General features: G+C 44.5%; 1 protein-coding gene across 1 annotated transcript in view; it reads left to right on the top strand.

Moving 5' to 3' along the window:
- PDXDC1 (pyridoxal dependent decarboxylase domain containing 1) overlaps nucleotides 1-21,743 on the top strand; it is a 43,892-nt gene that overhangs the window by 20,192 nt on the left and 1,957 nt on the right. Inside the window, exons 8-20 of the mRNA XM_072942661.1 lie at nucleotides 693-771; nucleotides 4,284-4,368; nucleotides 5,277-5,325; nucleotides 5,476-5,577; nucleotides 6,439-6,564; nucleotides 9,929-9,979; nucleotides 14,981-15,044; nucleotides 16,751-16,839; nucleotides 17,807-17,912; nucleotides 19,403-19,574; nucleotides 20,199-20,317; nucleotides 20,568-20,689; nucleotides 21,641-21,733. Coding sequence (XP_072798762.1) covers nucleotides 693-771; nucleotides 4,284-4,368; nucleotides 5,277-5,325; nucleotides 5,476-5,577; nucleotides 6,439-6,564; nucleotides 9,929-9,979; nucleotides 14,981-15,044; nucleotides 16,751-16,839; nucleotides 17,807-17,912; nucleotides 19,403-19,574; nucleotides 20,199-20,317; nucleotides 20,568-20,689; nucleotides 21,641-21,733 — 1,257 coding nt within the window. The remainder of the gene's footprint in view (nucleotides 1-692; nucleotides 772-4,283; nucleotides 4,369-5,276; nucleotides 5,326-5,475; nucleotides 5,578-6,438; nucleotides 6,565-9,928; nucleotides 9,980-14,980; nucleotides 15,045-16,750; nucleotides 16,840-17,806; nucleotides 17,913-19,402; nucleotides 19,575-20,198; nucleotides 20,318-20,567; nucleotides 20,690-21,640; nucleotides 21,734-21,743) is intronic.

The raw sequence follows: 21,743 nt of genomic DNA, 5'->3' as shown, positions 1-21,743 counted from the left end.
AGGGTATAGCTCAGTGGTAGAGCGTGTGCTTAGTTTAGCATGCACAAGGTCCTGGGTTCAATCCCCAGTACTTTCATTAAAAAAAAAATTTTTTTTTCTCTCTGAGAGACAAAAAAAGAAAAAAGAAACATGGAGTCCAATTAAGAGCTGGAAATTCCTCCTGAAGCTCATCCTTTCAGGTGGTTATCACTGGTGCCTGCCTTTGTGAGTGGGCAGATTTTAAAAGTGAGATTCTTTACTGGAATCCTTGGGATTCGATTACTTTTAGACATGCAAGTGATAAGCCTTTCCATCCTGAAGTCAGAAGCGAAAGGGGTAGGTTTTAGGGTTCTGCATGTCTTTTTCAAGGTAGGTTTTCTGGTTTAGCTACATCAATGAGTGATATTAGAGATACATTTTTAGCTGTTTTTGGGTGGTTGAGAAAACTTTTTTTTAACGTAAATGTTTAAAACTAGAAAAGTGTTGGTTCTGTATGTGTAGTTTTTAACTTTGATCTCATTTAATTGATTTTTCTAGTTAGTCTTTAAGGAAAATGGTTTATTTTCACATCTATCATTGGAGGAAAAAGAAAAATTGTCAAGAATTGATTTGATAAATTTTGAGAGTCATCTTCTTTTGGAAGTTATAATTTTTCATTGTATAGCTTTTATGTTGGTTGTCTCATGTTTTTGTGGTTTGTCTTTTCATCCCAGGATGTTGCCTTCCTGGAGAAACTGATTAAAGATGATATAGAACGAGGAAGACTGCCCCTGTTGCTTGTTGCAAATGCTGGTCGGTATCATGAACCTGAGTGTTCCATTTTGTACATAGAAGAAAGAGGCCAGGAACTTCACCTAAAACAGACCAAGTCTTAAGAAATGTTTGTGTGCCACGTGTTTAGGATAGTCTGTATCAGCATTGTGGTGAGAATTGTAAACACTGGAGTTGTGGCTTACTAGATTCCCTTTAATTGTTGGTTTGTTTGGAGAGTACCTTGTTTGTATATATATTTTTTTCATTTAGGTTGTAAGTGCTTCTCTACTCCTTCCTTTCTAAATTGGGTTTTTAAATACTTGAGTGTCCACCTTCTAGACGTCAGGTGAACTACTACTTTCTACTCTGCCTACCAGATTATATTCAGCATTGTACTTGAAGTTCTAGCTAGTGCAGTAAGGCAGGAAACATAATTAAATGACATACAGATTGGAAAAGAAGAATGAACTGTCTGTTGCAGACGGCATGATTGTATAGATAGAAAGTCCTAAGGAAACCTCGGAGAACAGCCACTGGAACTAATGAGCGAATCTATGAAGGCTGCAGGATTTCCGTACAATAGCAATTGAGCGGCTGAAATTGAATTTAAAATGCCATTCATAAGAGTATCAAAAAAACTTTATAGATAAATTTTCACAAAATGATGCAAGATCTGTATACTGAGAACTACAAAATGTTGCTGAGAGAAATTCTAGAAGACTCAAATAAATAGAACGATATGCCATTTGCTTTGGTTGGAAGATTCAGTATTATTAAGTCACACCTCTCAAATCAGTCTGTAGATTCAACTCAGTCCCTATCGAAAGCTCAGTAGGCTATAGTTTCTTATAGAAACTGATAAGCTGATTATAAAATATGGAAATACAAAGGATCTAAGGATAGCAAAACAATTTTGAAAAGGAATAAAATTGGAAGACTTACTCTGTCTGGATTTTAGCTAAAAATAATTGAGAGTGTGAGATTAACTGAAGAGAATAGAGGGTTCAGAAGTAGATTCACACGTGTATGGGCACTTGATTTTTTTGGCAAAGATGCCAAGGTAACTTAGAAAGGATAGTCTTTTCCACCCATGGTTTTGGAACAGTTGGATATCCATATGGGAAAAAACTGACTCTTAACCCTTACCTCATTCTATATGCAAAAATTAATTATAAATGGTTCATAGGGTTAAACATAAGAGCCAAAATGAGAAAACTTCTAGAATAAAATATAAAAAATCCTAATGATCTTGACTTAGGCATAGATTTCCTCAGACACAAAAGGCAGAACCATAAATTGGACTTGATTAAAAATTAAAAGCTTCTGCTATTCAGAAGTCCCTGATAAGAAAATAAGCAAGTTACAGCCTGAGAGAAAGAAAATATTTACAAGACAATTTTTTTTATAAAGAAGTGTATCCAAAATATATATAAGGAAGTTTTACAATTCAATATTAAGTAGATAACAACACAGTTTTTAAAGTGAACAAGAGATTTGAGTAGATACTTAACCAAAGAAAATAAATGAATGTGTAAGTACTTGAAAAGATGCTTAACATTGTTAGTCATTAGAGAAATGCAAATTAAAACCACAGTGAGCTGTTAGAATGGAGAAAATTTGGGGGGAAGGTGTAGCTCAGGTGGTAGAGTGCGTGCTTAGCGTGCACAAGGTCCTGGGTTCAATCCCTAGTACCTCCTCTAAAAATAAATAAATAGACCTAATTCCCTCCTCCCCCACCAAAAAAATAAAAATAAAAAAAAAAAAAGAACGGAGAAAACTTTAAAAGTACAGTGCCAGACACTGATGAGGACACAGAGTTACTGGAGCTCTTAAGCTGCTGTAGGGATGCGGTATTCATTACTGGAAACAACCAGGACGCCCTTATCCATGGCGAAGGGATAAACAGATTGTGTTGTGAACACATCGGGGGATACTGATAAATGGAAATATCTACTGATATGCACATATCAACACGGATGAATTTCAAAGGCATGCGAAGGGCCAAAATGCAGACTTAAAAAAAAAAGTTACATAGTCTGTGATTCCCTTTATATGGAATCCTAAGAAGAAAAAAACTACATAGTGACAAAACAGATCAGAGTTGTCTGGGGCCGGTGAGGAATAGAGAGAAGAGTGAAGCCTCAGGAGGGATGAGGGAGCTTTTAGGGTGACGGTGTTGACACACTGTATACATTTGTCAAAACTCATTCAACCATACCCTTAAATGAGTGGATTTTATTGTATGTGAATTATACTTCAATCAGTAAAGCTGAGTATTTTAAGAAAATAATAAACAGAAAAGACATATGTCCACCTTACTGCTGGCGGAAAAACTACCACTTCTTGCCTGACTTAGTACATTGTGAGTTGAAAAAAGAAACATAACCAATTTACTGTCAGTCACTTGATGGACGGGAGAGGCTGCAGTGAACGTGTAATTGAGTGATTTGCCAGTTTGACTGCATTGCCCTCACTGGAGTCCACATCCCAGTGGTTAGCCAGCAGACGTTGCCAAAAAAGAACCTGCATGTGGTCCCGCCACTTCAGCAGGGCACTGTGCTTGACGTTTTGGTGGAAGGGTCATGTGATACAACCCATGCGTTGACATGTGATTTCGTTTCAACTATGAGTCAGTTAAGACTTTTTTTTTTTATTTGAGACAGATTTTTGTAGGGGGGAAAGTTTTCAGCCCTTTTCCTCACATAACCCCTGCAAAAGAAGCACTTGTATTAGTCGTGTTTGAGGAAGTTGCTGAGCATTTGAAATCTTACTAGGTGGGTTCTGCTCACTGGAAATTTAGGCCTGATGCTCTGTGAGGAGGATCTGCCCAATAAAACCTGTAATGTCAGCAGATCACCAGGGGAATGGGTCAACATGTTTAATATATTTAGACTGACTGCAGAAGGCTTTCTACATTAAAACAAAGAACCTCTCAAATTAGGTTTAAAAAAAACCCTTCAGATTCATCTACATATTTTTTATAAGGGACACGCGTAAATAAAAACAATCCAGAAAGCGACAAAAAGTAAGAATGGAAAAGGGATGTCTGGGCAAGTGCTAACAGAGCAGAAGTACTGCAGCAAGGTTGGTGTGAGATAAAATAGCCTTCATGTTAGTAATAATTCATGTCATCTGCTTAGAGAGATGATAGCTATGAGTGCTTATGGGTATAACTTTGAAATATAATGAGGGAATAGTAAAGAAATATTGATAGAATATAAGCATAAATTGACAAACCCACGATCTTGGTGGGAGACCTGAATATATTTCTCATGAAACAGCAGATTAAGTAGATAGAAAGTAAGTATATACAGGATTTAAATAATGCAGTGAACAAGCTTGATTTTATAGATACATGTAATGAAGAGTACGCACGCTGAAACTTGAAAAATCAGTTTGCAAGAGTTGATTTTAAGCCAGTCCACAAAGAAAATCAGAGATATGTTACTTCCCTCATGGGGAGATAACGTATTTAGACGTTTTTATCATGCTATAAAGACTCAGAAAATATTTGTTCCTAGTAGTATCCGCTTGTGTGTGTTTTATCCTAGGAACTGCAGCAGTAGGGCACACGGATAAGATCGGGCGTTTGAAAGAACTCTGTGAGCAGTACGGCATATGGCTTCACGTGGAGGGGTGAGTGGAGGGGAGTTTGGCTCCACGGGGGCCCTGCACAGAGTGCCCAGGAAGAGCGGACATCCGGGTGCTCACTCTGTCATGACATTTATCACTCAGGGCTCTGTGGGTTGCAGATGACAAAATTATCCAAATTGGCTTAAGCAAGAGGAGATGTTATTGGCTCACATAACTGACAGGACTGGCCTTAGGCGCAACGTCAACCATGACTCAGCGTCTCCCCTTCCGCCCCCCTCGGTCACTTGGCTGAACTTCCTCCACGTTGGTTCCACCTGTAGACAGACTCTCCGATTATGGTGCAGAGTAGCTGCAGCCCTTCCAGCCACCTTTCCAGGTGTGTGTCCAGAGGGTCGGAAGCCCCAGCAGCAGTCTCATCGTGATCCAGTCACCGTGGCCAGAGAGATGTGATACTGGGATGGTTAGGTTATTTGCCCACCTCTGGAGCAAAGCCGTGGTCTCAGAGAGGAGATTGGAGTGGTTTCCCGGAAGGCTGTGGGAGCGCTGCTGAGAGCAGAGTGGGGAGGAGCCGCAGGGCAGCCCAGGTGGTCTGTTCCCAGCACGTCACACACGGTGCATTGCTTTTCAGTTCTGTCCCTCTGGGAAAAATGATGACTGGGAAATAATACCTATCAAAGATAGAACATGAGACACCCATTACACTAAATAAGCAGAAGACATCCCCTGAAATGTATTTGGATTAAAATTCATTTTTGAGGTTTTCCTGAAATTTGTGTATACCACACTTTATGTTGCTGTTATAAAAGCTACCAACATAGCTGAAAGGCATGTAAATATATGTCACTTGGATTAGCACAAACTTTCTGGTTTTGGGTTTTTTTTGAAAGTACATATTTCGTGAATAAGCAGCAGTAAACAATTAGTTCTTAGATGTGTGTTTTTCCTTCCAGTGTGAATCTGGCAACACTGGCTCTAGGTTATGTCTCCTCGTCAGTGCTGGTAAGTTGCTGATCTACTAAATACTGTGTTTTTAAAAAGGAATTTAAAATCACTTAATCCCTTATGACTCTTCACGGTTTTTTGAATGGAGGAGGGTGCTGGGTTGGTATATCTTGATAGTCTAACAAGAAGTTGTTCTCTCTGTGGTAGGCCGCTACCAAGTGCGATAGCATGACCCTGACTCCGGGCCCGTGGCTGGGTTTGCCAGCTGTTCCTGCCATTACCCTTTATAAACATGACGATCCTGCCCTGGTAAGCTTGCTCCCACTGGGAGGCAGTGCGAATGGCTAAGGAACATTATTGCTTCTGGGGGCAAGATACGAAAAAAGGAAAAATTGAAATTTTCCTGATGCTCCTCTGTGACTTTTTTTCCCCCCCAAAATTTTTTTAACATAATTGAAACTATACCATATATCTTTTTCTGTTTATCTCCCCATACTTCCCCGTGTGTATGAAGAACTTTTTTATCACTGTATAATATTCCATCACTTAAATACCACTATTTATTTAATAATTCTAAGGCTGTTTTTGACTTTTTGTTACTGAAATAATGAGCATCTTTCTGTGTTTCAGATTATTTCCTTAGACTAGGTTCCCAGAAGTGGAATTAATGATTCAGAGTATTTTAATACTTAAAACACATCATCCACATTGTCTAAAAGTTTATAATATGATACTTTTTTAAAAGCACAGTGGTGGTTCTTGATAGTGGATCAGTCAGTGATAGGCATGTACAAAACAAGCTTTCAGTGATTTTTCTCAAGTGCCTTGCTCAGGTGGTAATGGCCGGGTACTTGAGGATGCTCAGAACAGCCTTGGAAGGAGCTGCCTCTTGAATGGCTAAGAGGCTCTGGTTCTGGGATGTGACCCATCTGGATTTTCATCCTGGTGTTGCCACACCTTAGCCATGAACCCTTGGACAAAGCAAGGTCTCTGAGCTAAGTTGCTGAGAATACTTACCTCACAGAGTTGTTGGAAGAGCAAATGAATAATGCAAGCCAAGTGCCTGGCATAGCATCTGACACAGACTAAGTGCGTAGTAAATGGTAACTGGTTAGTTGTGCTGTGTGATTTCATTGGCTTTGATTAATAAACTCATTTTGGCTCTTGTAGACTTTAGTTGCCGGTCTTACATCAAATAAGCCAGCAGACAAACTCCGTGCCCTGCCTCTGTGGTTGTCTTTACAATACTTGGGACTTGATGGGATTGTGGAGAGGATTAAGCATGCCTGTCAGTTGGTGAGTGAAAACCTGAAGTTTAAATGAATCACAGATATTCCTTGACAAACACAGACAGAAAAATACTTCATCGATTTACTTGCCATCCAATACCTTGTCTGGATTTCCCTTCTCATAAGCAAGCAGATTAATTGCCCTGCATGTATAGGTTTCCTGTTCAAAGTTCTGGGAGAGACTGCTGGAGCTGTCCCAGCATTTGTGTTCAAATGAAATCAGATTTAAATTAATGTGGTGTCAGCATGCGATGAGAAAAGAAGTCACAAGGTGACAGCCAAGGAGTGAAGAAGGATGCAGAAGCAGGGATAAACCGTCCACCTCACTGACTGACCCTTGACAGTAAAGGAATGTGATGGTTGGGGCTGGGGATAAGGATGGCGAAGATATTTTTAACACCAGCTGGCTGGGGTTCCCAAATTGCAAGGCTCTAGGGACAGTTCTTACTATGTATTTGAGGTGTTCTAATTGTGAAAAATGTATAATTATGCTGTAGTTGAGAAAGCAGTTTTAGAGCTGAGTTCTACCAAGTCTAAAGCATGTCGCCTTTCTGTACCTCTGATTTCTCACCTGTAAAATAGAGGTGATGATGTAATGGAAGATTGTTGCAAGGACTTAATGAGTTCGTACTTGTAAAGTTCATACTTGTATAGTAGTGCCTAATCATTTAGTAAGGTATGCAGACAGGTTTAAAAATAAATATTTGTTTTAAATATATTGTTGGAATTGGCACTTCCTCATGTGATTTTTATGTTTAAGAAAAGTTAGTATTTTCTTATGACTGTAGCAGGAATCCTTTGGTTCATAATGTTGGGATAGTTCATTCTAACATTAGTTTCTAATGAAATAGAAACATTCTAAATGAAGTAGTTTCATTTTTACATTAAGAAATACTAAGATTTATATTCATTATGTTTACAGAAGCGTATTTTTAAAAACATTTCTCACTGAGCTGTTGGCTCACATCTTGAGTTTTGGTTCTTTGGAAGGAGAAGCTTTCATCACCGTAGTAACTTAGTCAATTTGGAGAAGGTTTGGGTACTCCAGGGAGTTATTCAGTCCCCTTTGGCTTAGCAAGTGCAGGAAAATAATGACGACATTAACTACCAGACCCTTGAGATCTCTGCAGCTCTGGCATCTTCCTGCCGCTAACACTGTAGCTGATTCACACGTTCCTGAGGACTTGACTGACGCCCTGCCGCTGACCCACCACTGCTAAATGCACGCGTGAGACCGCGTGGAGGGTTAGGAGGCGCGGTCTTCTGGGTACCTTCACGCCTGGTGGTCTGTATCAGGCCATGCGTTCCCTGAGCAAAAATCAGTATCCTCCTCCTCCCTCTATTCCTCCCTGCCATATCTTCATCTTCATGGGAAGCAGTTACAGAGCATTTACTCAGTGCCAGGCACACTGAAGCACTGTAGATGCGGTGTCTCATTTGATCCCTACGGCTTCACTAGATGGTAAGGTCCACTGATAAAGAGCTAGTTTCCATGATGGGTTTTCCAGTGTACAACTGTTAGTGACCCCCCGCCCCATGAGATTATATATTATCTTGTCCCCATGTCAGTGATGAGAGAATGAGGATTGAGATATTAACATGATGATGATGGTCATCCTCATCTATATAATGCCCACCCTGTTCTAGACACTTCACGTATGTCAGCTCATTTAAGATAAATACCATCAGTCCCCATTTTATAGTTGAGGTAGTGGAAGCAGAGAGGCTGAGGTGGTAAGTGGCAGAGCCAGGTTTTGAACCCATACGTGGTTATTCCAGACTCCATGCTCCTGAGCAATTGTTAACAGTGCTGTGCACTCTCGTTTACCTTTGCTTTTCCTCCCAGGATCAGGTACTGTGCCTTGCACACATTTGCGCTCAGTAGTTTTGGGGTTTTTTTTAAGGTATAATTGATAAAGAACATTACATTAGTGTCAGGTGCACATCATGGTTATTTGATGTTTGTATACACTGTTAAATGATCACAGTAATTCTATTTAACATCCATCACCACACAGAGTCATGGAGAAGTGTTTTTTCTTGTGATAAGGACCTTTAAGATTTATTCTCTTAACAGCTTTCAAATATGCAATACAGTATTAAAATTAAGACAGAGTTACCAACTATATCCGTAGTACATTAGATCCCTATGACTTATTTTATAACTGTGAGTTTGTACGTTTCAGTCCCCTTCACCCACCCTCAGCCCCCTCCTCTAGCAACCTGTTACCAGTCTGTTCTCTGTAGCTATGAGCTTTGTTTTGTTTTAGATTTCACATGTAAGTGAGGTCATATGGTATTTGTCTTTGTCTGTAATATTTCACTTAGCACAATGCCCTCCAGGTCCATCCATGTTGTTGCAGGTGGCAAGGTTTCGTTCCATTTTATGGCTGATTGTTTGCCTTTGTGTGTGTACATATCACATCTTTATCCGTTCATTCATTGATGAATACTTACGTGGTTTCCATGTCTTGGCTATTGTACATAATGCTACAGTGAACATGGGGGTGCCTGTTTCTTTTCGAATTAGTGTTTTCATGTTCTTCAGAATTGTTGGATTGCATAATAGTTACATTTTTTAAGTTTCTGAGGAAGCTCCAAATGTTTTCTGTAGTGGCTGCACCAGTTTACATTCCCACCAATATGCATGAGGGTCCCTTTTTCTCACATTCTCGAGAACACTCGCTATTTCTCGTGTTTTTGATAACAGCCTTTCTGGCAGGTGTGAGGTGGCATCTCATTGTGGTTTGTGATTTGCATTTCCTTGATGACTAGGGATGTTGAGCATCTTTTCATGTTTCTGTTGTCCATCTGTGTGTCTTTGGGAAAATATCCGTTCAGATGTTCTGCCCATTTTTTAATTGGATTGTTTGGGTTTTTTGTTACTGAGTTGTATGAGTTTTTTTTTAATATATTTTGGATATTAACCCCTTATCAAGTGAATAGTTTGCATGTATGTTTTCCCATTCCAAGGTTGCCTTTGTGTTTTGTTGATCCTTTCCTTTGCTGTGCAGAAGCTGTTTAGTTTGATGTCATCCCACTTGTTCAATTTTGCTTTTGTTGCCTTGCACTCAGTAGGTTTTGAATGAATGACCTGTATTGCTGGTGTGACAAATTCACATATGTCTCATCAGAGAAAGCTCTTCTGAACCACTGAATGTAACGTATAACTGAAAGATTGGGGAACATTTGCAGATGTTGAAATGTCAAAATTGGCAGCTGAACTTAGAAATCACTGAGTCGCAGATAGCTTTACTTTATCTGCGTGAGATTCTTGTTTGCAGACCTGCAAAGACCCTCATGAAAACTGCTTCTTAATATACTGTGTCTGTCTAATGAAATTACATAAGCTATTTTTTTGTCATTTGCAGAGTCAACGATTGCAAGAAAATTTGAAGAAAGTGAACCACATCAAAATCTTGGTATAGTATATAATTTGATCTGTTTTAAAAGTAAATAACTTTTAACTTTAGCAGCATAGAATGATTTTCTCCAGATTTTATGCCTGTCAGTGGAATTGTGGCAGCTCCAGAAAAACCACATTGTTTAGGAGAGAATCATGTGGGTACTGATGGCTTAATTATACAGTTAGCAGAAAGCCTAGAAATTTGCCTCATACACTGTTTGAACACCTGCAGTGCTTTTCATAAAATCCATTTGCAGTTTTTATTCTGTTAAAATTCAGAATTGCATGAAGAGGTAACAAACATCATTGACTTCACCTGCCCAAGGATTTTTAGAACACCCATCTTCCCGAAGTGAAAAATCATTTTGTCTCATAGAGCGCTTTGGGCTACTCTTTCTGAAACCCTCTGACACCAGAGTAGTCATTTGTAGGAAGGGGAATAAGGCAGAGAAAAGCAGATGGCCCTGCTTCTCTTGCCCTGGTGTCTTCCTGAAAGATACCAGCATCTGTCAGAGATTGCACCCTAAGGCCAGTAACTAGACAAGGAAGTGAGGATTTAGGGGGCTGATAATCAAGTATTAGTTCAGATTTGAATGTTTTCATGTTTTGCTTCATTTTAGAATTTCAGAAAATGTATAGGTCAATTCTAATTTAAACAGGGTCGCTGGTGTTTCTTTGACAGTTCTGCAGGGTACAGTCAAGTTTAAAACTAATGTTTGAGTTTATTTGGGGCTCATGTGAGTACAGGTTATTTCCACTTTCGTACATGGTTTGGTTTAAGCAGCTGTGAATGGGGGCTGCTCTGCATTGCCTTCTGAGTAGAAGCTTGGAGCTATTCAGTTGGCCTGAGTTGAAACTCAAGTCCAAGCTTGGAAGAGGAGAGTGGCCTGCTGGAGAAGCAGCGGGGTGAGTAAGTCAGGAGACTTGGGTTCCAGTTTCAGCAGTACCACGGGGGCCCTGTGACACTGACTCACTCTCTGCCCTCCATAAGCCTGTGAGCTCAGCTGTCAGTGAGGTGTGCTGGTTGGACTCCTTTGACTGCAAACAGAAATTTTTAGACTGGAATGAGCACGCCGGGAGGGATCGAGGCAGTGCTGGGCCTGTGTACTTCCCGTCCCTCCCTTGCTCAGCCTGCTCGGGCTCCTCCTCACGTCCTGTCCTTCCTCATTCTCCTTCAGTCAGGAGAATCTGATGGTGCTAATTAATCACCAGTTGGTTTGGAACATCTTTGTAAGGCCACGTAGGAACCAGGCCTAACCCTGCCATGGCTGCTCTTCTCAGTAGGGATGCAGTTACTGGCAGACACTGTGAGGCATTGTGGCCTGCCAGTAATCTGTTGTCATCACCACCACCATCACATCTGCTGTTTGTAAAATGCTTGCCGTGTCCCATACGTGGTCTTAAATCCCTTATATACGTTATTTCATTTAACCCTCACAAGTCTCCTTTGTACATGCTGTTCCCTCTACCTGGAAATACTGTTCCCCTAATTCTTCTCATTACTGGTTTCTTATCCTTTAGATCTGAGTTCAAATGATCACCTCTTCAGAGGGGCCGTCCCTGACTACCCACCACCACCCATCACTCTCTTGCTCTGGGTTTTTTTTTTCTTCATTGCACTTACTACTACCTAAAATCATGTTACATATCTGTTCATTGTCTGTTTTTCCCTGTAGAAGGCTTGTAAAGGCAGGGACTTTTGTCTGTTTTTTCACAGTTTTACGTCCTATGCCAAGCGTACTTGGCGTAGAGTAGGCATTCAAGTGTGAATAAATACATCGAATCTGAGTTGGACGCAGTGGTTGTTCCCTTTCACTGGTGAGGAAAGTAAGGCACAGACAGGTGAGGTGAGCGCCCAGGCTGCACAGCTAGGAGGCTGGGATGGACACTCCACATCCTGTATTCATAACCAGTGGCCATCCTATCTCAGGTCAGTTACAGGAGAAATTAATTCATCCTGCCCCTGTGGCTTGTTATGGAGGGCATATGAGATAATGTATGGGAAAGCAAGGTGAAGATTGCAGGGCGCCATAAAATATAAGTAATTATTAAATGTCTTTTTGCTCCTCGCCACAGCTTTCAGAGATACTGACCCACGAATCCTCACAGGAAGTCTCTAGGCCAGGGTTTCTATCTGCATTTCTGTTGCTCAGATTAGTTGTGTGTCCAGAGTCTCGTAACTAGTCTGGGCCAAAGCCAGGACTTGAACCCGAGAACAGCTTCTCTGCTGCGCAGTAACTCCTCCTCCAAGCCCCCAGGGCTGCTTCCCTCCCATCTGGACAGCCCTTCAGGAGCTCCTCTCGTCCCAGAAACACATGCCCTCTCGCCCGCTCACCACCACCAGCTCCGAGGCCTCTTGGAGGACCGGGGGTGGTGCTCGTGCCCTGCTTTACCGCTGCACCAATTCAGGTCTCGTCTGCAGCTGCGTTCTGAAAAGGCCGTTGTTTTCCTGGACTCTCACCCAGCACGTGGATTACCCTCTAAAGTCAGCATATAAGGGGAAACTCACCATTGTCACCCTTGTGCCTGAAAATCCCAAATGCCTCCGTGGGGCAGTGAACATGGTTCCGTGTTTACATCTGTGCTGACTTTGAAGGCTTTCTTGGGCTTTATAGTGTTCTGCCACTTCCACCATGATTTATCCACACGAAGACTTTTTTTTTTAAATCCTGCTTGGGACTTGTCTTTATTTAATGTGAGGATTCTTTTCCTGTTTTTTTTTTTTAATTCAATGCTAAAAATTCAGTTTTTCAAATATGGCCTCTTTCTCTAGTCGTATGTTCTGGAACACCAGTTAGCTGCAAATGGAACCTTGTCATTCCATCTTCCATCGGTCTCTTGGACACATCTATCTCTCCATCTCTGCTGCCTTCTAGGGCATTCATCCCTTCACATCCTTCTCTGAGTTCAGTAGTTTCCCCTTAAGCTGCATCTGATGTGCTGTTTCACCCATTCACAGCATTTTTCCTTTCGGTGACCTCTCTTCCATTTCAGGATACTCTCTTCAGTTCTTTTTCAAGTTATTCTCTCTTTTAAAATTATCTTAAAAGAAAAAAAGGTTTCTGGCCCTCTGCTTAGCACAGTTACGGTGGTCTGTTTCCGATGGTTGTTTCAGTGTCTCGGTTCTTGGGGCCACAGATCATCCTCTTAGCTGCGTCTGCTGACTCCTGCTCCCTGTGTGTGTAGATATTTTTCTGTTAGGAGCTAGATATTTTTTTTCTTGTGTGACTGGCCTAGTTCTGTTTGTTATGTTGGCTTCACAACTTCAGGAGTCTTAACACCACAGAGGACATCGAGCCCGGGTGCGGTGCACACCTGACGTTTTGATTTCTCAGGAGAGAATTCTTTTCTCTCTCTACAGAGCCTTAGGTAGAGTTAAGCTTTCTTACTGATGAGTGGGTTGAGTTTTTCTCTCTGTCTTTTCATAAGGAGTGTTTTTCAAGGGCCCTAGCTGTATGTAAACTCAGCACTATCCCTCACGTGGGCTTAAAAACCCAAGACCTCAGACATTAAAGCCAAGTGCCAGGTCCCATGTGTGCTCCCCTCCCCCCAGCCCATGAGCGCAGCGTCCTAATATTCTTTCTGTTTTCTCTCCTTTCTGGATTCGCCTTCTTTGTGAGCCTAGCAGTGATTTGAACTTCTCTTCGTTGTTGGTTATATTTAATCAAGCATTTCAGGTTTTTAGAGTTGATGACGTCAGTGTTAGCTTGGTCCACCATGTTGCCAGAACCAGAATTCTACATATATGACCCTGTACAGCACTTCTTACACACACTGACATTTGAGACCACTGAGCTCAAAGAAATAAGAAACAGAAGACTGTAGAAGTCTTGGCACTCAAGTCATCCTGCCTTATCCTACCTGAGAACAGGGGGGTGGGTGTAGAATTTTGTCACTGTTCCCAGTTCCTTCTTGGGCTTATTCCGTTCTCCATACATACTAAACCCCTCTAACTTTAAAGGTAGTAGGTTTATTTGTTTATGTGAAAAGTAAAAGAGATAATCGAGATGAAAGCACAGGAATTGGCTCAATAAATACTGGGCAGATTTGAATGCACGTCTTCCTTGATCATGAATCACATCCATTGCTCCCTTGAAAAGCTGAATAGAGAAGATCTTGGGTTGCGACTTCCATCTTTCCCGGCAGCACGTCCAGCTGTGGCCCTACGAGCGAGGCACCACATGCAGAGCCTTGGGAAACAGACTGGAAGACTAGAGCTGTAGCACTGGCATTGTCACGTGCTGAGTCACCCCCACTCCCCCCACCCCAGGCCCACTTCAGATGCCACAGTCTGTCAAGGGTGTTGCCGCTCCCTTTGTGTCCTGACCCCACGGTGAAGCTGATGGCCGACTGTCCGTGTGCTCAGTGGGGGGCGTGAGCCCACTGCTGGCTTATCTTAATGCAGGGATGTCTTTCTTCATGTTACGAAGTCTGTCAGTGAAGTCAGTTGTCAGATGCCTGTCCCAAATATAAGTACCGCGTCAGTGATTTTAGAAAATACACAGATGCAATTCTAGACTGTGATTATCCACATTGCCAGCAGGACTTGCATCCTGTTCGGAGAGTTTTACAAGGTGAGGGGCAAGTACTTGTTCCTTTTTATGAGTAGAAGAAGTTCCAGTCAGCCCTGCTTGTGGTAGCAACATTTCTGGATTCTTAAAAATTCTGACTCTCAACACTGATTCTAGCTTACTCCTTCCTTGTCGTCTTTGGTCTTTCATGTCAGACCCATGTTTATCTGTAATTATGCACGTTTCCTCCTGCTTTTTCATTTTCAGTGTGTCAGTGTCAGATAAGGTATTTCAGCCATCTATTCTCGGGACAGGCTTATAATTATTTCTAAGAATTTTACCAAACCCTTGATTTTTGTTTCTCTAGCAACTGAAATTAAGCTTTGAACTTTTTGTGTTTATTGAGCAAGTAAAGCATACGTAGCCTAGTTTTTGAGCTCACTGTTTCGTTTTCTAGGGGTTTGGGATTTCCTGTTACTTGGTAATCCACAGATTGCATTTTTCAGGTGGAAGATGAGCTCACTTCTCCAGTGGTGGTGTTCAGATTTTTCCAGGAATTACCAGGCTCGGGTAGGTGATTTTAAAAAGAGGGTCATTTTTCTCTTTGGGTTTAAGGGCTTTGAATTTTAAACTATTTCAAGTTAAATAGATACCCCAAAATGTTTTTGTTGCTAAACTTGCCATCATTTCAAAAAAAGTTTTATAATGTTCACCAAACTCCAGACCTGTTTGCCTTATTAACATTTGACTGATAGTTTCCTGTGATTGACAGCAGTTTCCAAACTCCAGGCCCTGGACTAGTGCTGGAATGAAGGGCAGCAAGTCCCTTGTAAATCAAGTTGGGGGTCCTGCTTCTAGACACTTTGATTCAGTGGGTTGGATCCAGGAGTCTCTGCTTTTAAACGCTGTCCCCGGTGCCCGCTGCCTAGTCCGGGGCAGCCAGTCCCCTCTCACCGGACCTCTCACTTCGATACATTCCGCACACCCCGTCCCAGCCCGTTCTCCACATGCTGTCCCAGAAGCCTGTGGTGTCTTACTCTTCCACATGGATAAGGTCCAGGCTAGGGTGAGGGGGGATGAGGGTTCTAGCCTTCCTCTGACTCCCTCTTAGGTCCCTTTCCCTCTTGCTCACTGTGCTTCAGCCAGACTGGTCTTCTCGGGGTTTCTAGAACACTCCGCTCTTTCCCAGCACAAGACCTCTGCTCTGGCTGTTCCTCTCACTCTTCTTCTGGCTCCTTCTCACCATTCAGGTCTCCACAGTATCCACCTCCTCACAGAGGCCTTCCCAGTCTGTCCCACCAGCCGTGACCCCCTCACGCAGTACCAGAGTGACCCCCCTGCTCTTTCATGGTGCTAACAGCAACATAGGGGGATTTCATTTCTTCCTTTGTGCTGTTTCTTCAGTAGACTGTAAACACCAACATGACAGAAACCGCGTCTGCCTTTATCTTAGCCATGTGCCTAGCACGGCGCCTGGCATGAGCAGGCATCTAGACCACGCGGAGAAAGGAGGGTAATTGTGTTGGGAAGCCCAGCCGGCCTCTGGGCTCTTTGATTTCCCTTGCACGGTGCACAGTGCTTGCAGCCTAGTTGGTAACTTAGTTTTTTACACTTTGATTTCTTCTCAAAATTCCTTGAAAGAAAAACTTTTTAAATCAAATTAATTCTGTTTGTGTGAATGTATAGGTGTTATATTTTTCATAAGAATAAAAGGTGAAAACTTTAAATCCTCTGTAAGATACACATTTTTTAAATATTTTGAATGTAGTTAAAAAAAGCACAAACTTACTACCATAACCGTTTTAAGTGTCACTTCAGGAGGGTTAGGTCTCTCCCCAGAGTTGTACAGCAGCTCTCCAGAGTTCAACCTTGCAAAACTGAAACTCCATGCCCATTAAACACTGACCCCCGTCACTCCCAGCCCCAGGCACCCACCATTCTACTTTCTATCTCTAGAAATGTGACTACTTGGTTACATCACATAAGCAGAACCATGCAGCGTTTGTCTTTTTGTGGCAGGCTGATTTCGTTTAGTTTAATGTCGTCAGTGTTGAGCACGTGACAGACTTTGCTTCATACATCTGTGTGATACTCCGTCATATGCACGGACCACATGTTGTTCATCCATTCATTGTGAGATACACTTCTGATTTCTGTAGCATTTGGGACTTTTCTCTTGGGTTGATGTTGGGAGCAGAGTGAAGCGGGTTGGAGGGTGTGTGTTTTGGTCAGCCGTGTTTCTGGGAGGTGAATCCTCTTTCCGTGTTTTGTGGCAGATCCGGGACTGAAAGCCGCCCCGGTGCCCAGCGTGGCCCCTTCGGCAGTCGGCCGGGAGAGGCACTCCTGTGATGCGCTGAACCGCTGGGTAAGAACAGCTGTGCTGTGCTTTCTCCTCCACCCGGATGATGAGGACGCACGTGGTCGTGGCTGGGGAATCAGAAACCCCCAGGAGGAGCCCCCCATGAGGGCCCGGGGCTCCGTCCTGGGCTTCAGAAGCAGACCGCCGCCTCACGCACCGCAGGACTCCTGGCGGGTGCTGTCAGCACTGCTCCCCGGGTCTCCGCGCTGCTCTGTGAGGCTGCACCGCAACACGCGGAGCGTGGCCTGCGGTGCGGCCGCTTTGGAGCTCGGCTGAGCGTCTGTGGTGACTGATGCCACAAGGCACAGGAGTCAGACCCCGCGCACCTCCGCAGTCTGGTGATGCGGAGCAGAGGCGTGCTGTGGCTGCCTTTTGACACTGACGTTATACCTTCAGGATTTGAGTGTAAAGAATATTTTGAATAGTGCAAAGATGTTAACCACAGCAGTGTCAATCCTAGTGAAACATCAGACATGCCCAGCCGAGGGGTTTGGTGAATAGGTTGTGCTACATCCGTGCAGTGATGTCAGAAGAGCCACTATAAACCATGTAGCTGCCTTTTTACAGCAGAAAGGAAGCGGCCATGGTAAATTATTTTCTAAAATGCAGGTTAGTGCACAGCATAGAGAGTGTCATGTTTGAAGACAACAGAAAACACACACACACACACACACACACACACACACACAAGATGGGGAATAATACGTCAACAGTGGGTGTTTCTCAGAGGTATACTGTGGGTAATTTTTATTTTATTTTAGTTTACCAGTATTTCCTGGATTTTCCTACAGTGAACTTTATTTTTTAGTAAAAAAAAAATGTAAAATTTACCGAAGTTGCCAGAAGCATTCAAAGAAAATCAAAGACTGAAGGAAATGAGCCTCTTGGGTCTGGGCTGAGTGGGCGAGGGCAGGTCCAGGGACACTCGGTCCCCTCCTGGGGGAGTGTGTTCATTCCGCCCCTCCCCTTGCAGCTGGGAGAAGAGCTGAAGCAGCTGGTGCCGGCGAGTGGCCTCACGGTCGTGGATCTGGAGGTCGAGGGCACGTGCCTGCGGTTCAGCCCTCTGATGACAGCGGCAGGTAAGCTGTCTCCATGGTTGCCCTTAACTTTGTTCTGAGACACCAGTGACCTGTCTGTCACAGTCCAGGCTGTGGGGCTGGTCACTTTCCCTTGTGACGCTCTGCTCTCTCCCGAGAGGCTTTTCCTTTTCCCTTGGGCCAAGGTCAGGTCGAATAGCATTCCAGTGCGACTTCTCTGAAAGACTTCTGAGATCACCTGAATTCCTGCATTTCACATCTGGTGACCCTTCGTCTTCTGTTCAGTGGTTCTCAGTCCGGACTGCACATTAGAAGCCCTTGTGGAGCTTTGAAACCTCCCAGTGCCTGGGCCCCACCTGCAGGGATTCTGGCTTACTGAGTCTGCATGGAATGGGGCCCCGGCATCAAGTAGGCAGTGAAGGTGGAGAGCGGCCGCTGTGGACGTTTCAGAGAGCAGCATAGCTGAAGGTACGTGGACTTTGATGACAAAGTCCTGAGGGTCCTTGTCCCTCCCAGCCATTTCATACCTAAGGAGCCTGGAGCAAGTTTCTTCTCTGCAGACCTGTCCCCACCAGCTCACGGCAGTGACATGAAGGTTCAGCTCAGACCACGTGTGTGAAAATGCTTGGCATGTCACCAAGGAGGCGCCTAAAAATCAGCTGAAAAGAGATGCATTAAAAATTTGATATTGCTTTTTTCTGAGATGATTTAAACATGTTCAGAAAATGTTTGATGGCTTTTCATGAGGCGTTTTCAGCATTTTTGGAAAGATTCTTTCTCAAAGGCATCAAAGTAGAGAAGTGCAGGCAACTGTCCTGCAAAGAAGAGCCCTCGTGAAGATGGCCGGTGGCCCCCGGACCTTCCAGGGGTCTCTGCTCCTGCTGTGCAGGGGGCCCAGCCCCACAGGCTCGGCCTCTAAAATTGGAAAAGCTGGCTGTGGACACCCCAGGCAGCACGTAGTGAGGCCTAGTGAGACCGCAGACAGCGTTGGAATGAACAGAAGTGATGGCGCAGTCCTGTGGTCAAGACTCAGAGCCCTGAACCCTGAGGCCGCTCCGGCTCCGACCTTCAGAGCCAACTTGGTCCTGTCGTCATCACCACGCTGCCCATCCTGCCGCCCCAGCCCCCTAAAACCCCTCTTTTTCTCCATGACGTTACTGTAGAGTGAGGACTGTGCGGTTGCCTCTGTTTCTAACCTGTGATACGATGTTTATAACTTAAGCAGAGTCTTTCTATGAAAAGAATCTGATTTCTACGTAGAGTTTTATTATGTATTAAATCAGAGGGGCTAATTCTGTCTTCTGTGTAAGAAAAAATTGTGTCTACACCTGAGCAGCCAGCTGTATGAATTTTTAACACCTGATTCTTCATTATCTGGGTTTAGTGACTTTTTTTTTTTTTTTCACTCCTCCGCTCCAGCTAATTGGATGTACCCAGGGCTGTTGACTTTCTGACAGTGCAAGTAGGCACACTGCCTTCTCGTTTTCAGCCATTCCTTAAGCATTTCCCTAACGTCCTGTGAACGTTTTCAGTTTTAGGAACTCGGGGAGAGGATGTGGATCAGCTCGTAGCCTGCATCCAGAGCAAGCTGCCGGTCCTGACGTGCACATTCCAGCTGCGAGAGGAGTTCAAGCAGGAGGTGATGGCAACGGCAGGTCTCTTATACGTCGATGACCCTAACTGGCCTGGAATAGGGGTTGTCAGGTACAGTAGGAAGACCATGGGTGGGTCATTTCGTGAAGCAGCTAAAAATGTAGGATGAATATGTGTAGTCACAGTGCGTGTTTGATGAAAGTTCACCTGGATGTTCTGGGCATTTCCAAGAGCCCAGAGCAGCAGCACAGCGGCCCGGCGTGTACGCAGTGAAGTCCGAGTCGCTGTGTGTTCTTTCTGTGCGAACGTGGAAGTTACTAGGAGGACTGCACAGGGTGTCCCGCTGCCACGTGGTGGCGCTCCACGTGTGCGGGGCACTGCAGGTCACTAAGAACCCGGTTCGCGGTGGGAGCAAACTCTCCGCCCTGACTCCGTGCGAGCTCCCTCCTGCGGTGCTTTCCGCACCCTCAGGGTGCAGAAAGTCTCCCGTTCCTCCTGCAAATGGCAGGACCCCCGACGTGGCCTCTGCGTTCGCATTACGTGGGCCTGGGGGCTTGGGCTTTCGTTAGGATACCCTTGAAAGGTTTTGGTCTCCAGACCCTCGAGCGGCGCCTCTGCCCCTTGGTCTCAGTGCACGCTCTGGTACCCTCCAGCAGCTTCTACTCCTGTCGTCCCGGGTCTGAAGAGACATTTGATCTTTTAGATTGAAGTCCTGTTGTTTGATGCTGTTTATAGGTATGAACATGCTAATGATGATAAAAGCAGTTTGAAATTAGATCCAGAAGGGGAGAAAATCCATGCTGGACTCCTGAAAAAGTTAAACGAACTGGAATCTGACCTTACATTTAAAATGGGTAATTACTCCTTTAAGCTGACTGTGAGCTTGAAAGGCCGTGTCCCAACTGACTGCAGGGAGGTGGGGTCTCTTAGGTAGCTGCGTTCTCCCCGGGGCCCCAGAGCTCCCTCCCCCATGCGGCCCCTCTTGCCCCGTCTCCTCGCCCCGCCCGGGGAGGCTCCTGCGTGCCTGGGCTGCCGTACAGGGAGCGGGCCCGGGGCCGGCTCGTGGACTTGGGAGCCAGGTTGGTCCATTGTTTCTTCCCGCAGGCCCTGAGTACAGAAGTGTGAAGAGCTGCATTTACATTGGCATGGCCAGTGATGACATAGATGTTTCCGAACTAGTGGAGACCATCGCAGTCACGGCCCGAGAGATTGAGGAAAACTCGAGGGTCTGTAAGACTTGTCAGGGCCTCAGCCCTTTCCTGGGTTTCCCCTAGGCAGCTGGCTGGGCTCCACGCTACCCTGAGCAGTGCCTGTTCGCTCGTTCTTTCCAGAGAGGTTTTTCAAGGCTTCCTGGGAGGTTGGCATTGTGCTGGGCAGGAGGGCCAGGTGGATTTGTCGCTGCCCTCAGTGAACCCACAAGCCAGCAGGGGCAAGAGACACGTATAAGCAGGTGAGGGTAGTCAGGGCTGTGGACGGAAGTTAGGGGAGGCTGAGCGGTTAGGAAGATGCACGCACCTCTGCCCTGCAAGGCCAGGGAAGAGCTCCCGATTGGAGCTGGTCCTCAGGCTGAAGGAGGTAGATGCTTCTCATGACGGAACTTTCCACTGGTAGCAGGCCTGCTTCTCTTGGCTGGGTGGGATGGAGGACCAGGCTGTGAGGCTTAAGGGATGCTCTCCACACCAGGTATTTGAGTCGCTAGAAATCACTCAGAAGAGGGACTGAAGCAAAGAAGAGACATGACATGCCCCCAGACCATGAGATTCACTTTTGGCCATAGAGTGGGAAAGAGAAGGGAATTCAAAATGAGCCTACGACCCAGCTTGATTCGTTCTTGAGTGGGCTTCCTGGCGTTTCTTCCAGACCTGCCTGTGTCACTCCTGACTCCGTTTGCCCCAGTGTTGAGCATGTGTCTGCTTTCTGTTGATAAGACATTCAGATTATGGGGGCAGTTACTTGTGCTCCCTGGCAAAGGAAGCCGGTCACTGAGGTTCATCTGCCGAGGCCTCCTTCAGCATTTGGTCCTCTTCTATTTGATTGTCTGTTTTTGAACTACATTTAAAAGTGCAGAATTCCATGTGCCAACAGACTTTTGAAAAATGTCCCCAGTGTCGTGTTAACAGTTCCAGGCCCCCAGCAAGAAGCTTAGACAAGTGATGCCTTTCTTGGTCTTAACACAGCTTCTGGAAAACATGACAGAAGTGGTTCGGAAAGGAATTCAGGAAGCTCAGGCTCAGCTGCAGAAGGCAAACGAGGAGCGACTTCGGGAAGAGGTGAGGCTCT

Source organism: Vicugna pacos, chromosome 18 (assembly GCF_048564905.1).
Source record: "Vicugna pacos chromosome 18, VicPac4, whole genome shotgun sequence".
NCBI lineage: Eukaryota > Metazoa > Chordata > Mammalia > Artiodactyla > Camelidae > Vicugna > Vicugna pacos.
Note: the sequence above shows the minus strand (reverse complement) of the source record. Positions and strands in the feature narration are given on the sequence as shown.